General features: G+C 39.4%; 1 protein-coding gene across 1 annotated transcript in view; it reads right to left on the bottom strand.

Annotated features, from left to right (window-relative positions):
* Positions 1-12,425, bottom strand: part of LOC119720457 (fibrillin-1-like) — a 41,562-nt gene that overhangs the window by 11,517 nt on the left and 17,620 nt on the right. The window contains exons 21-34 of the mRNA XM_038190128.1: positions 12,150-12,269; positions 11,850-11,984; positions 11,523-11,654; positions 10,710-10,835; positions 9,730-9,867; positions 7,439-7,687; positions 5,819-5,959; positions 4,772-4,900; positions 4,430-4,549; positions 3,826-3,944; positions 3,083-3,329; positions 2,481-2,594; positions 1,385-1,504; positions 787-903 (exon numbers count right to left, since the gene is read on the bottom strand). Of these exons, the coding sequence (XP_038046056.1) occupies positions 787-903; positions 1,385-1,504; positions 2,481-2,594; positions 3,083-3,329; positions 3,826-3,944; positions 4,430-4,549; positions 4,772-4,900; positions 5,819-5,959; positions 7,439-7,687; positions 9,730-9,867; positions 10,710-10,835; positions 11,523-11,654; positions 11,850-11,984; positions 12,150-12,269 (2,007 nt within the window). The remainder of the gene's footprint in view (positions 1-786; positions 904-1,384; positions 1,505-2,480; positions 2,595-3,082; positions 3,330-3,825; positions 3,945-4,429; positions 4,550-4,771; positions 4,901-5,818; positions 5,960-7,438; positions 7,688-9,729; positions 9,868-10,709; positions 10,836-11,522; positions 11,655-11,849; positions 11,985-12,149; positions 12,270-12,425) is intronic.

Below are 12,425 nucleotides of genomic sequence, written 5' to 3'. Positions count from 1 at the left end.
TGGAAAAGAAAAGACACATTAAGCATTCATTTAATATTTCAGTCACAAGTCTCATGACGATTCTCAAGGGACCGTTTCTTAATACCAAATAGCCAAATGTTCTAGAAATGTATCACAAAAAAAGGTCACAGCATAAATTGAACAAAGTAGAAAGAAACTACTCATTCATTAAATCTGATACCATACCTTACTCCTTCACCATCTTCGGGACCTCTCCACAAACCTCTACAAAATGTTTGTCATCTCTCAAAACCATAGATTAGACTTTCCAGTGTTCCTTTTCTTGTTTTTCTTTCACTAGCCAACCGGGCTACTAAAAAGGAATCTCAACTAGCCCACGGGTATTTTCTTTAGCCCGCATATTTTGTTTTCTTTTATAAGAATGTCTTACAAACAACAATGTGCATACATGTAAAACGTGCATCCTGGGGCCATCTGGTTAGTGTTTTTTTAATAAACAGATCTGATAATATGACCCTAAATAGTTACTAAATTTAGACATAAATTGGTAACCGTTTACTTTCGAAATTTAATGATTTATTTTTTCTTTTCCTTTCATCTTTGGCGTAGCCCAATTATTATTGTTGACTCGCCAGCCGGGCTATTTAAGGAATAGTTTAGTTGGTAGAACCCTGATTTCCGAGTCGTCTTTTTATATTTGTTTAAAATGTTAATATCTGGTAGATAGTTTAATAATTGCTCAGTTGTTCCGATTTCCTGAAACCCACTCGATAATTTCAGTAATATAATAAACAATCCAGCACCGAGTGAACTAAAACTGATTACTTTCACAGTTGGTTCCCGAATATCCAGCGACGCAGCTGCAACTGTACCCGCGAGCGATGTTCAGATTATTGCTGCAAGTTGCTCCGTTTTCACAATCATGGCCCATTTGACAGGGTGCTTAAAGAAAAATGTAAAACACAAATTATCAGATTGAAACATGACAAAAAAGGAGCGTTAGAAATGTTCTCGCCTTAATAAGTGCAAACGTCAACAAGAGATAAACACAAGCAGCAAAACTGACCACAAATAGATAATTCTTTTATTTACTTTAATGACCCTTAATCCCACCATACTCGAATTGGTTCCTTGATACATGCCAATCTATACATGCTTAATTGTGGTGTGACTTTTGCTTCAATAATGCTCATTAACGAAGAACTATTTTTGTTCACACGTCTAACAACCTCTTTGAGTGATTACAGAAAAGTTTGTGGAGTCCTATGCATTCTTTTAAAGGACCTGTACATTTCCTTTAATGCTAAACATTTGAGCATTTGGTCCAAGCATGCTGTAATTGATTTATATTTTTACAAAAAATCACCTAGGTCTTGACACTGGCAAAATTAATATTTCTTAATTTTATTTAAAGTAAAGTTACCTATCGTTTCACACCGTTCGCCGCTGAATCCTAGACTGCATGTACAGTTGTAGCCTGTGTCTGTTGTCGAGTCAACAGCACAATCCCCACTATTCATACATGGGTTGACATCACATGGTGCTAGGGGAAACAACACACAAACGAGATGATGAGTTTCCCAACTGTGCATTAGCATGAGTATACAGGGTGTATAAAAACAGGTAAGAAGGATGTAAATGTAAACAACGTTACAGATCATGTGAAACACGAAGGAGTCCTCTTTCCAATTATTCCTTGATTGTGTATTTGTGGCCACGGATGACTGAGCATTCATTGTTATCCCGTCAAGGATCAAAACTGGTACCGAGCAAAAAAGCTAACCGGTATTCGGATTATGTGAATCGGCTGAAATAAAAGAATGAAGACATCCTTTTCCTTAAAACAATGCGTACAATTTTGGCACAGTGATTTAAGCACTTTCTTTGTTCAAACTGAAGTTAACCCCTCATGGCCCAACGTGGTTACCACCTCTTTACACACAAAGCTCTGTAGGCCTCTTAGCCAGGTAAAACTTCGATCATCACAGGTTTGATCCTTGACAGAATAACAATGAATGACCATCAGTGATCTGCGACCACAGACACACAATCAAGGTATCATTGGAGAACAGATTGGTGTTACATTATCCTTAACTTATTTGAAAATATTTATTAGATTTGTGTGTATAGTTTACGTTTACATCTGGGTTTCCTGATTTTTGATACACTCTGCTTTTACAGTCGCTGGGAGGACGGTGTGGTTGTCTGATGATTAAAAATGTCAGATATACATTCATAGCTCCAGCTTCAGCTCCAAAGGCTATTACTCATACCCTCCAAATAAAGCATCTCTTTTGAACTGATTCCACTTCTGCTTATAATCTGTCACAATTCAAACAAATGTGAACAGGCATCGTCTCTTAGAAGTTGGGAACAAAATAGGCTAACTACTCAAAACAGAATGCTGGTAACTTGCAATTCATTTTTGGATGACAAAATCCCAACCAAAGCGAGCCAGTTCCCGATAGTCTCTCTTCGGAGGATGAAAGTTCGTAAGCTTTTTACAAAAGTTCACCTACCGACTTGGCAGTTTTGTCCGCTGTAGCCCGGTGGGCAGCTGCACGTGTATCCTCCCGTGGCCAAGTTTTCTTCAACACACTCACCACTGTTAATGCAGGGTGTCACATCACACTCTGAGTTAGAAAAGAAAACCAGCAGAACATGAATTGTGAATTTCTGTTGTGCTTGCTAGATTAAGTCAGCAGAATACTCTCAATTCTTTGACACATAGTAGATAGGCCTACATTTATTTGTAAAACTTTGGGATGGCAAAACAAAGCCAATATAAAGTTGCAATTTATTTTTTAAACAGCATCGCAGAAGTCAAAGTCTAAGGGGTAGAGGGCTAGGCCACGTAGAAAGAGGAATATTTGTGATTTCAGCCCATATTTTTCTCAAGAAGAACACCGTGAAATTTACAGTGAAATGACCCCTACTCGGTTTCCACATAGAAGCCGTTATTTGCAACAGAATACAGTTTAGCAACATGCTACATCCTACTAACTGTATTCCTTTTTATATTTGGTTGCACAACATTTTCAGATGCAACCTTTGTTGGTTTGTATTTGATGTTTTAAACACACGTTTCTCATAATCGCTCATCTTGAGTGTAAGTACTTACTGGGGTCGCCGATGATGAATGTCCGTCTGGTCAGCTGGTGGTCGGGAGCCAGCTGACCCCCACTGCTACCCGTCAGCTGGCCAAGCAATGCCATTATGATGTCTAAATCCGAGTGTCCAGAGCCACTTTTGAAGTTAATGACCAACGACAACAGAGCTGTTGATGAGTCCGAGTTTAGTGTCAAGTCTGTGATGACGACATCTCTGAAGGAACTACTCAAAGAGGAACCTAGGAAGGCGTCCTCCATCTTAATTCAACATGAGTAGAAAAGACAACCAGCAATTCAAAATGGGAAACTATGTGTGATAGTAAACGTTCAGTATAACTTTTCGCACCGTCTAAACATCGGGATTTTGCATTGTTTAGTATGTGGTTGCACAAAGGAAGAACACTGAGCACTGATTTAGCTAAAGCAAACTGTCATTTAAACTTGGTTAAATCAAAAGTCCCAGGACGCTATCAAGCTCTTTTGTTTTTGCTCTTATTGCTCTGAATACTATATAGTTCTGATATTGACGATTATTTGTAAAACAATACTTGAGTGCAAATATCTAATGAAAAGTATTAACTTGGGAAATATGTGTCCTATTTTAACTGCTGGAGCAACTATGTTGTCAAACATTCTTGTGTGTATTTTATTAAGAAAAATGAACATCGCATCCACACTATGAATCAGTTGGAATCAGAAAGACTTTTGCAATTAATCTGAAAAAACACACATTATTTGGCTGAAGTAATCGTACCGAACTCTTCAGTTCTTGGCGGTAGGTGACGGAGCCTGTTGCCAGATCAAATCCAGCACTGCTAACAGCCACTCCATTGATGATTTCAAACACAGCAGAGGCCTCTTTTGAATCGGCCACTGAAAAAAATGCACAGTATTTGTTAATTCGGCTCTGCATTTTGTCTAGATGAATTGTAAGCTGTAAACCAATCTGGCCACTGCACAAATGCTGTGAACACCCTTTTAACCACTGGTACATGTATTACAAACCATAGCCGACACTGCTCCTGCTTTTACCGAGTGTACAATGATGCACATTTCAACAGCTTCTCGCTGTGTATCCAAGGACACAAGCACCATTATCCCAGGCTGGATTCGAACCCACAACCTGCAGAATTACCCGCAGACCATAAATTCAATGCCCCAGACCACGAGGCCACGGAACTAGCTGAAAAGGTTGAAGCCATGATGTCCGCAACAGCACAACTGCCATGCTGCGTCTTTTAACTATATTCCTGTTTACAACATTTGAACAATAGCTTCATCATTATTTTAACAACACATTGAATACAAAACAATAATGAGTGTCAAGATTTCAAACAAATCTAGAAAAGCAATATTACCCAGACACGTTGAGTTTTGCTGATAGAATCCTGACATGCAGTTGCACTCATATGTCCCTTGCAGATTGGCGCACGTGGAGTTGGCCATCGTACATGGAGAACCATCACATTCATTCACATCTAAACAATGGGAGAGAATGTCAACAAACTTTTCATCAACCCCTAAAATGGGCCAACAACCTTCATGGATCCTACAAAATCAACAATTGTGCAAAAACCTGATGACAAATGCTGTATTCTCCATCTAAAATGTGCCATAAAACCCCAATTAACAGAATATGTATCAGTGGTCTGTATAACCAATAATAGCACCAAAAAATGTATTCACAATTCAGTTATTACCTTCACACAGGCCCAATGCATTCTTCTCATACCCCTCCAGGCAATCACACGTGAAGCTACCGATAGTGTTGTTACATTGAGAGTTTGATGTGTCGCAGTCGACAAGATTTAGAGCACACTCATTTACATCTGAAAATAATGAAGAGACAGTCAAAGATGTTTTCATTTAAATTACGATGTATCTGCTTGATAATGCAATTAGCAGTAGCGTTCGCGTTTCTAGCTTCAGGCTAGACTGAATAGGCACACAATAAAATGTGTGAAGCTCTTTCTTTTACGGTGTTTTACGCAGATCAACTCTCCTTAGTCCTGCAAAATCAGAAACTGGTTGCATGAACTCTATCGGACAATCTTTGTACCCTAACATTCGAAAGGCATCGAACAGCCATCTATCTATTTAAGGGGGGGGGGGGGCACAGTCGGAGTACTTGGAAAAAACGTTTTCTTTGTTAACATGAGAGTATTTTACAAGTATTCTTTTGAACATTTTGTTCAAATAGAATATGTGTCCGCAACACCAACCTAAGACATGTACATGTTAATTGCATCAAGCCAATGTGTATTTAAATAGCAGCGGCAGCGAATAGGACTAGCCTGCTGGTAAATTCTTCAACATCCTCTGTCAGATTTTGAATAATCTTGAATGTTTACACATTCGAATTCGAATGTGCAATTTCACATTGCAATTTACTTGCCCTGGCATCAAACGTCTCCGCTCTTACTTAAAGTCGATCATTTGCAGCAATCCAAAAAGTAACTGACGTATGACGATGCGTCTAAAGACGCATTTTTGTAATTTCCGTTAGTAGTTTTTTTTTTATTCGGCGAAGCGCGCGCAAGCGTTGAGACATACAGCTGAAGCTGAGCTGGCACGTAATCAGGTAAGTTTTCCAGCACCTTTCTGTAGATTTTAAACACTTTTGTTGCTTCAAACGAACAAAATACACAAATTACAAATGATAGACTATACCGTTAACATTCTAGCCAAAGTAAAATGTGAACAACATAGGATTTCAAAAATAGTTTCAAAAATGAGTGGGTATGTACCATCGCACTGTCTACCGGTTGGGAATCCCTCTGCAGAGACATAACCACCCATGCAGGCACACATGTAGCTACCGACATTGTTCGTACACTCTGCTATGTTGGCTGCACACTCGTGGGCACCGGTAATGCATTCATTCACATCTACAGACAACGAAAAAAAAAACAGTCCAAACTTCTCAAATTTAACTCGAAGCGTAAATTTCAGTCCAAGATATGGAAAGCTAGTTAGCATTGTCAACTGAACCGTGAAAGAGGTCTACTTTTTCCCCCTAGCTTTGGCACATTATAGCTGTACATGCTTTATAATCTAGCAGAAAGGAACATAATTAATTGAGCCTAAACTTTGACACCTGTTAGTTTTAAAACCGATATTTTCTGCATTTCCCGATATTTTCTGTGTGACTGGGCATTACGGGTGTGCACATATGGGCGTCGCATATTCTCAATTCATCATTTTTCGAGGCTTGGCAGGTGGACATTTGCCCTACCAACTATTCCCATTGACAACCCTGCGGAAGCCCACGTAGGTGAAATTAACATTACATTTACAGCAATTTGACTTCAAAGGTCATCTTTTATTTTGATATTTTTTTCTCTCTTTTTTTTTGGGGGGGGGGGGCTATATTATTTTAATGATAATTATAGGATTTACGGGAAATGGGTCATTTGGGATACATTCCCGTAGACTTATGCACAAATCTTTTCAAACTTCGATGTTCCCTAACCCAATATTCCCTTGTCTTTTTTCCACGAATTTCTGTATGTTTACTAATTAGACTACGAGCAATAAATATAATCTAATTGCGACGGGTAAATTTTGCCTCTAAAGGGGGGGGGGGGGCTGTGACATTAAAGAGACGTGAAAATGTTTCCCTAATGACCGATGTCTCACATCGTGCGAAGAAATTACGATAACGTGTCTCCGTAATAGTACCTTGACAAGTATTATTGTTATAATTTTTTTTTTTGGGGGGGGGGGACAAGGGCTCCGGCCCTGCAACGCACATGTGTGTACATTAAGCCAGAGCCAATATTTGAATCGGCGGTCGATGGTCTGTTTGAACTTAACCTCAATCTCCTGCTCCCTGCATCCAATACATTTATCAAAACCATTTCAACCCATTTTAACTATTTCTATCTCTTGATCCGGACTTTTATCTGCAGTTCTTGTTTCGAGTCACCCTTGACCTTGTGAGATTTTCCATAAAAAGACCTACTGATAATGTGTTAGTTGCCTCATAAATTGAAGGAAAAAACGCAATAGTCCGCAAGATTAATTACTGGAAATAGCTTTTATCCAGATATCCAGATATAATTTTGTCGATTCTCAAAAGAATACGACTTGCAGCTCGTATCTTGGACACAGCTCAGGAACAGTGGCGCAGCAAAGGGGGGGGGGGGGGGGGGGGGGACAGCCCTCTCCCCCATGCAACCTTGTCGCCCCCACTGAGATTTTGAGTTTCGAGAAAAATTATCATTGATCTACATGATGCCCCCATGAAAAGTTCCAGCCCCCCCCCCCCAGCCCCCCCCCCCCCCCCCCCCCCCCCCCCCACTGAAAAATTCCTGGCTACGCCACTGCTCAGAAATGAAAGAAATCTAAAAACAAAAATGTTTTACCTTCACAGTATGTGCCATTTCCTTGGTAACCCTGGTTACAGTTGCAAAAATGGCTCCCTGCAGTGTCTGTGCACGTCGCTAAGGAGTGACACACGCCAGGGTTCTCCTGACACTCATCGATGTTGACGCACGAGGTGAAGCCATCACCACGGAAACCATCGTCGCACGTGCAGAGATAACTGCCTGGGTTGTCCGTGCAGGAACTGTAGGTAGCACATGCGGCGATCGCACTGTCACACTCGTCGATATCTGGTTAAGGAACGTGTGTTATACATGTGAGTTTAAAGGGGCAAAACAAATCTGGGTATATCAAGACTGCAAGGTTCAAAATTGAAGGGTGTTTTTGACACATAATGTGCAATCAAACATCGGCCTCAAAGTGCAAAAATAAGGCCCATTTGGGACGCAAAGTATATTATTTATATGTTTGCATGGCAAAAGTTCAAAAAGTAATTCGCTTAGTAAGTACTATTTTCATATTAAAATCCCATTTTCGTTCCTGGAAATATTGTTTTCTACTATGAATAAGATCAGCTCCACCAATTCGTCGTCTCACCATCTATCATAAAACATTTCTGAGTGAATTGCACTGCAGAATAAAATGCATACCATGTTCTTTCCATCAATATCCAAATGATTTTGATTGGATAAGGGAAAGATGGAATGTTATGTTTAATCCAATCGTTGCACTTTTTTTCTAGAGAACCCATATGGTAGTTTGCATTCGGATTGTACCATGGAAGTTTCAATTTATACAAATGAGACATTTTAAAGCAGTTTTCGTAGATTGCAGGACACTCAATGTTATTGGTTGTCAGCTGTCAGCTGTACGTGCCAAGATACTTTCTTCATTGTAACAATTAACAAGATTTGGTGTATAGTACCTCTGTCTAAAGTACAAAGGACGAGTTCATTGACATGTTTGTGTATTCCCCCACGGTATGTACAGCAACATTATTTCGCTGTTCCGTCCATTAATTATTAAGTGAGTTCCAGTAGAAGGGATTTACGGCGTTGGCAACACCTGTAGACTCTTCATGTATTTAAAGCGTCATCACCTTTGACCACTGAGGCGCGGGTTCGAATCCCGCCCGGGTCATTATATGGATAGGTTTTTTCACTTGTCCACGTCCACACAAGGTTTAAAGGCATTTTGGGGTCAGGTTTATTGTTGAAAGAGTTTTCACATTGCGAGTAAAATGATACTTTCTTTTAACTACACAAAAACAAAGGAATTTCCACACTAGGTATGTAACCTAAACATAGGTGGGTCTTCCATAGACTATTACTCTTGGGTTTTCCTTCCACCTCTAAAACTGTTTCATTGTCTCCTCTCTCCATGTTTCTTCTGACTTGCGAGCTACAGTGCCTTTGGCGCTTTTGAGAAATCATCGGTTCCATTACCATACAAAAATTAAAATACCACTAACACCACTTCAGGGCGTCCTGAAAAAAAGGTGCATGTAAACCCCTCCATTTTTGCTGCAGATGTTTACACCATCTTCAAGTAAATAGATTTATCTTGAGAATACTGTTTGTTTTATTGAGATTGCTTTTGTAAATCCAAAGATATGTTTGAAAAACGGCAAAGCCAAGAAAGCCATTTTGTGCCACTGTCTGTAAAGCAGATAAAATCAGTATAGTCCTAGTCTAAAACCAAATCACTTTACTGTGGGTGATTTTAACATTTTTAAGCAGAGTGAGCAATATTGATTTATATTTGATTGAACTCTTTCATTGAGGTTTTAAAGAAGTGAAGCTGTCTGTAATATTAAATTGTTTCAACATAACAACAAAACCCTACATTGTCGTGTGCATGAAATGTTTGTCTTACACCCATAGAGATAGAGGAATCTTATCAAAAGAGCTATACTGGCATTGTCTGATCTTTGAAGCACTTGCTTCCTAAAAGTGGCACAGAATGGGATTTTTTTTTGGCTTTGCGGTTATTCAAACATATATCTGGATTTACAGAATCAATCTTAAATTAAGCAAACGGTATTCTCAAGCTAAATCTGTAACCTTGGAGATCGTGTAAACATTTGCAGTAAATTCCGGTTGTAAATTGGCCTAAATGTCGGGGTTTACATGCACCATTATTTTCAGGACACCCTGTACAACTACTAGGAAAAATAATCCAAAGGTCCCTCTCTTTGGTACCATCAGAGGGACACTTGCGTCTACACAGTCCTACACATTATCAACATTCAAGGTGAATAATACTCCGCCACGAGCCAATCTCTGCAATGATATATCCACGGGTGAAAGCAGGTTATCATGTTTGCACATACTTTGGCAATTGTGCCCATCCCCTTCGTATCCCATGGTGCAGTTGCACTGGAATGACCCCGCCAGGTTGATGCACGATGCGAAGGGACTGCAGTTGGCATAGTTGGGGTCGTCGGTGGGCACGGAACATTCGTCAATATCTGAAGGGGAAAAGAATCAAATTAAAATGTCAATAGACACATGAAGATTATTAAATTAACTTTACATTGTGTCGATAATCCATTCAGGACTTCTGGTTCAAATAAATACATTGTGCTGGGAAGAAGTTCAAGATTTCCAATTCAATTAGTCTAAAAAACACTCTGCGAAAATGGAGTCATTATAGAAAAAGTTCTGTGCACAAACTATTTCAATTTAAAATGAGATAAACACAAGGACAGTCCGTGCTGCATGTTTGTCAAAATTGTGAAAGCTGGTTTTTGAATTTGCATAGGTAAACAAAATCAGTCACTCCAATGATTTCATTATCGAAAACTGTAAATGTAACAGGAATAAGTAATTTTTTAAATATGTTTTCTTACCCTTTAAATCATGCCACGCCTGACTTTAAGAATGGCATTCCTTAAATTTTTAGATATTTGGTATTTAAAAACTCAGTCACAAGCCCATAATATGTATTTGTTTTTCATGGGTAACCAATCGGTTCCCCCAAAAAATGCAACATAAGAATATATTTTGAAAAATATTCATAACTCCTTAATGTCAGTAACACTTCCGCACGTGGCAAACTAACATGGCAAATTGGCAAGTGTTTCAGTCAATTAGAAATCCTAAAAAAAACACTTTGCAGAAAATTTCTAGAATAAAAGCAAAAATCTGTTCATTCATCTTGGACAGTTAATAACAAAAAAATACATGGGCCTATTTCCAGTGGGGTCTCATGAACTTAAATATAAATGTTAAATATAAACAGAACGGTCAACGAAACCTCCAAAAAAATAATAATAAGTATAAAAATACCCCATTTCACAAATTGCATTACCAAAGCATAGGTGTCCGGTGCCAGTGAATCCGTCTTTGCATTGGCAGGTGAAGGAACCGTTATTGTTTAGGCAGTCAGCGTCGATGTGGCAATCATTCAAGGTGTCGTTTAAACATTCGTTGATGTCTGTCAAAATAAGCAAACGCGAACCACATCTTTAACAGCACAATGATCTCGAGTGGGGGCAGTGGCTGCCTGATCTTCCAAATCTGCCTTTGTTCGTGGGAATGTCAGAACATTTCTTAGCTTCATTTTGTTTGCAATGACTGTGTCACTTTGAATTGAGTCGTTTCGCCCACGGCTCTGAAGATTTCTGCCAGCAACATGTTGCACTGACTATCCATAGCTATATTGACATAATAGCGGATACAGCAGGTTGTGGCTGAATACAGAAACGTCGTTAACAAACTTTCAGATCTTCTCCTTTAAATGGAAGAAGTCCAAACGGCTTTGAAATGTCAGCAAAAGTTGTAATTGTAAGTCTAATTCAAACTGCAAATATCAGATTTACTTATGTTCACAATAACGAACTTCACATGCATTTTGTGAATCAAGTTGCTTTTGATATACTTTGTCTATGGAACACAGAAATGTTATAAGCCTAGACCTACTTCGGATATCTCACATGCACTGCAATTTTGCATTTTCAAACTCACACTCACACGATATAATGCATAATTATGTTGTAAGGCATAAGACAGGTCCATTCCCTGACCTGAGATATTAGGGTGGTTTCGTCAATCCCCAACGTGGAAACTCTGAAAGTTCCCAAAGGCCCCCAGGTACACCTGCCTAGTAGAAAAGAATCCTAACCTGAGCAGGATCCGTTGAAACTCTCGCTGCTGAAGCCAGGCTTGCAGTCACAAGTGAAGTAGGGTTCGTCATTGGCGCACATCTGGCTCATAGCGTCGCAGTTATGAGTACCGGCTTGGCATTCATTCACATCTAGATTTCATGAAATAATGAAATGACGGTTTATTCGAGCTTGAAGATTGTACTGGGCAAGAAATAACTACTTATATTTGACCAAAATCAGAAATATAAATCCACTGCAGCTTCACATTGCTTCACAATATTTTTTCTGGCAGCATCGCTGTTTAGCAGCTCCATAAAAACAGTTTGACTGTTAGATTGCCATACCTGCACAAGTCCGTTGGTCACTATTGAGAGCATAGCCGGGAAGGCAACGACACTCGTAACTGCCGTCCAGGTTATCACACATCGAGTTGGCACCACACATGTGAGGGTCACTCGGGCTTGTGCACTCATCAATATCTGAAATGCAGTCAGATATGATTAAGTTACATGTTGTTTTCGGTTAAATTTAAGCCTAAGAACTGTTTGGCATACTTTTCTGAAATATGATTTAAGCTGTGTTTGTGGTGACTGATCAAAAAATAAGACCAGTTGAGGAAGGAAGACACTATTAAACAATATTACCTTCACAGACAGTGTTATCACCATCGATTGCGTATCCTGAGTAGCAGAGGCACATGTCTGCATTGCTGGCTCTGTAGCAGTCACCCTGGGTGCAATTTGTACCCAAACACATCGTTTCAGCTGTGAGCGAAAAATACAAATCAGTCTTTGTGTCGTCAAAGAAGCTTACATTGTATTACAATGCATTGATGCACTGATCAATCCATAATCCCAGACAGTGCTGAAAAAGTTTCAGGCTGTTCATGGACTACAGGGAAAGGAAATTCGACAATATGA

Source organism: Patiria miniata, unplaced genomic scaffold (genome assembly GCF_015706575.1).
Source record: "Patiria miniata isolate m_02_andy unplaced genomic scaffold, ASM1570657v1 HiC_scaffold_9, whole genome shotgun sequence".
NCBI lineage: Eukaryota > Metazoa > Echinodermata > Asteroidea > Valvatida > Asterinidae > Patiria > Patiria miniata.
This window is presented reverse-complemented; position numbering and strand designations above follow the sequence as displayed.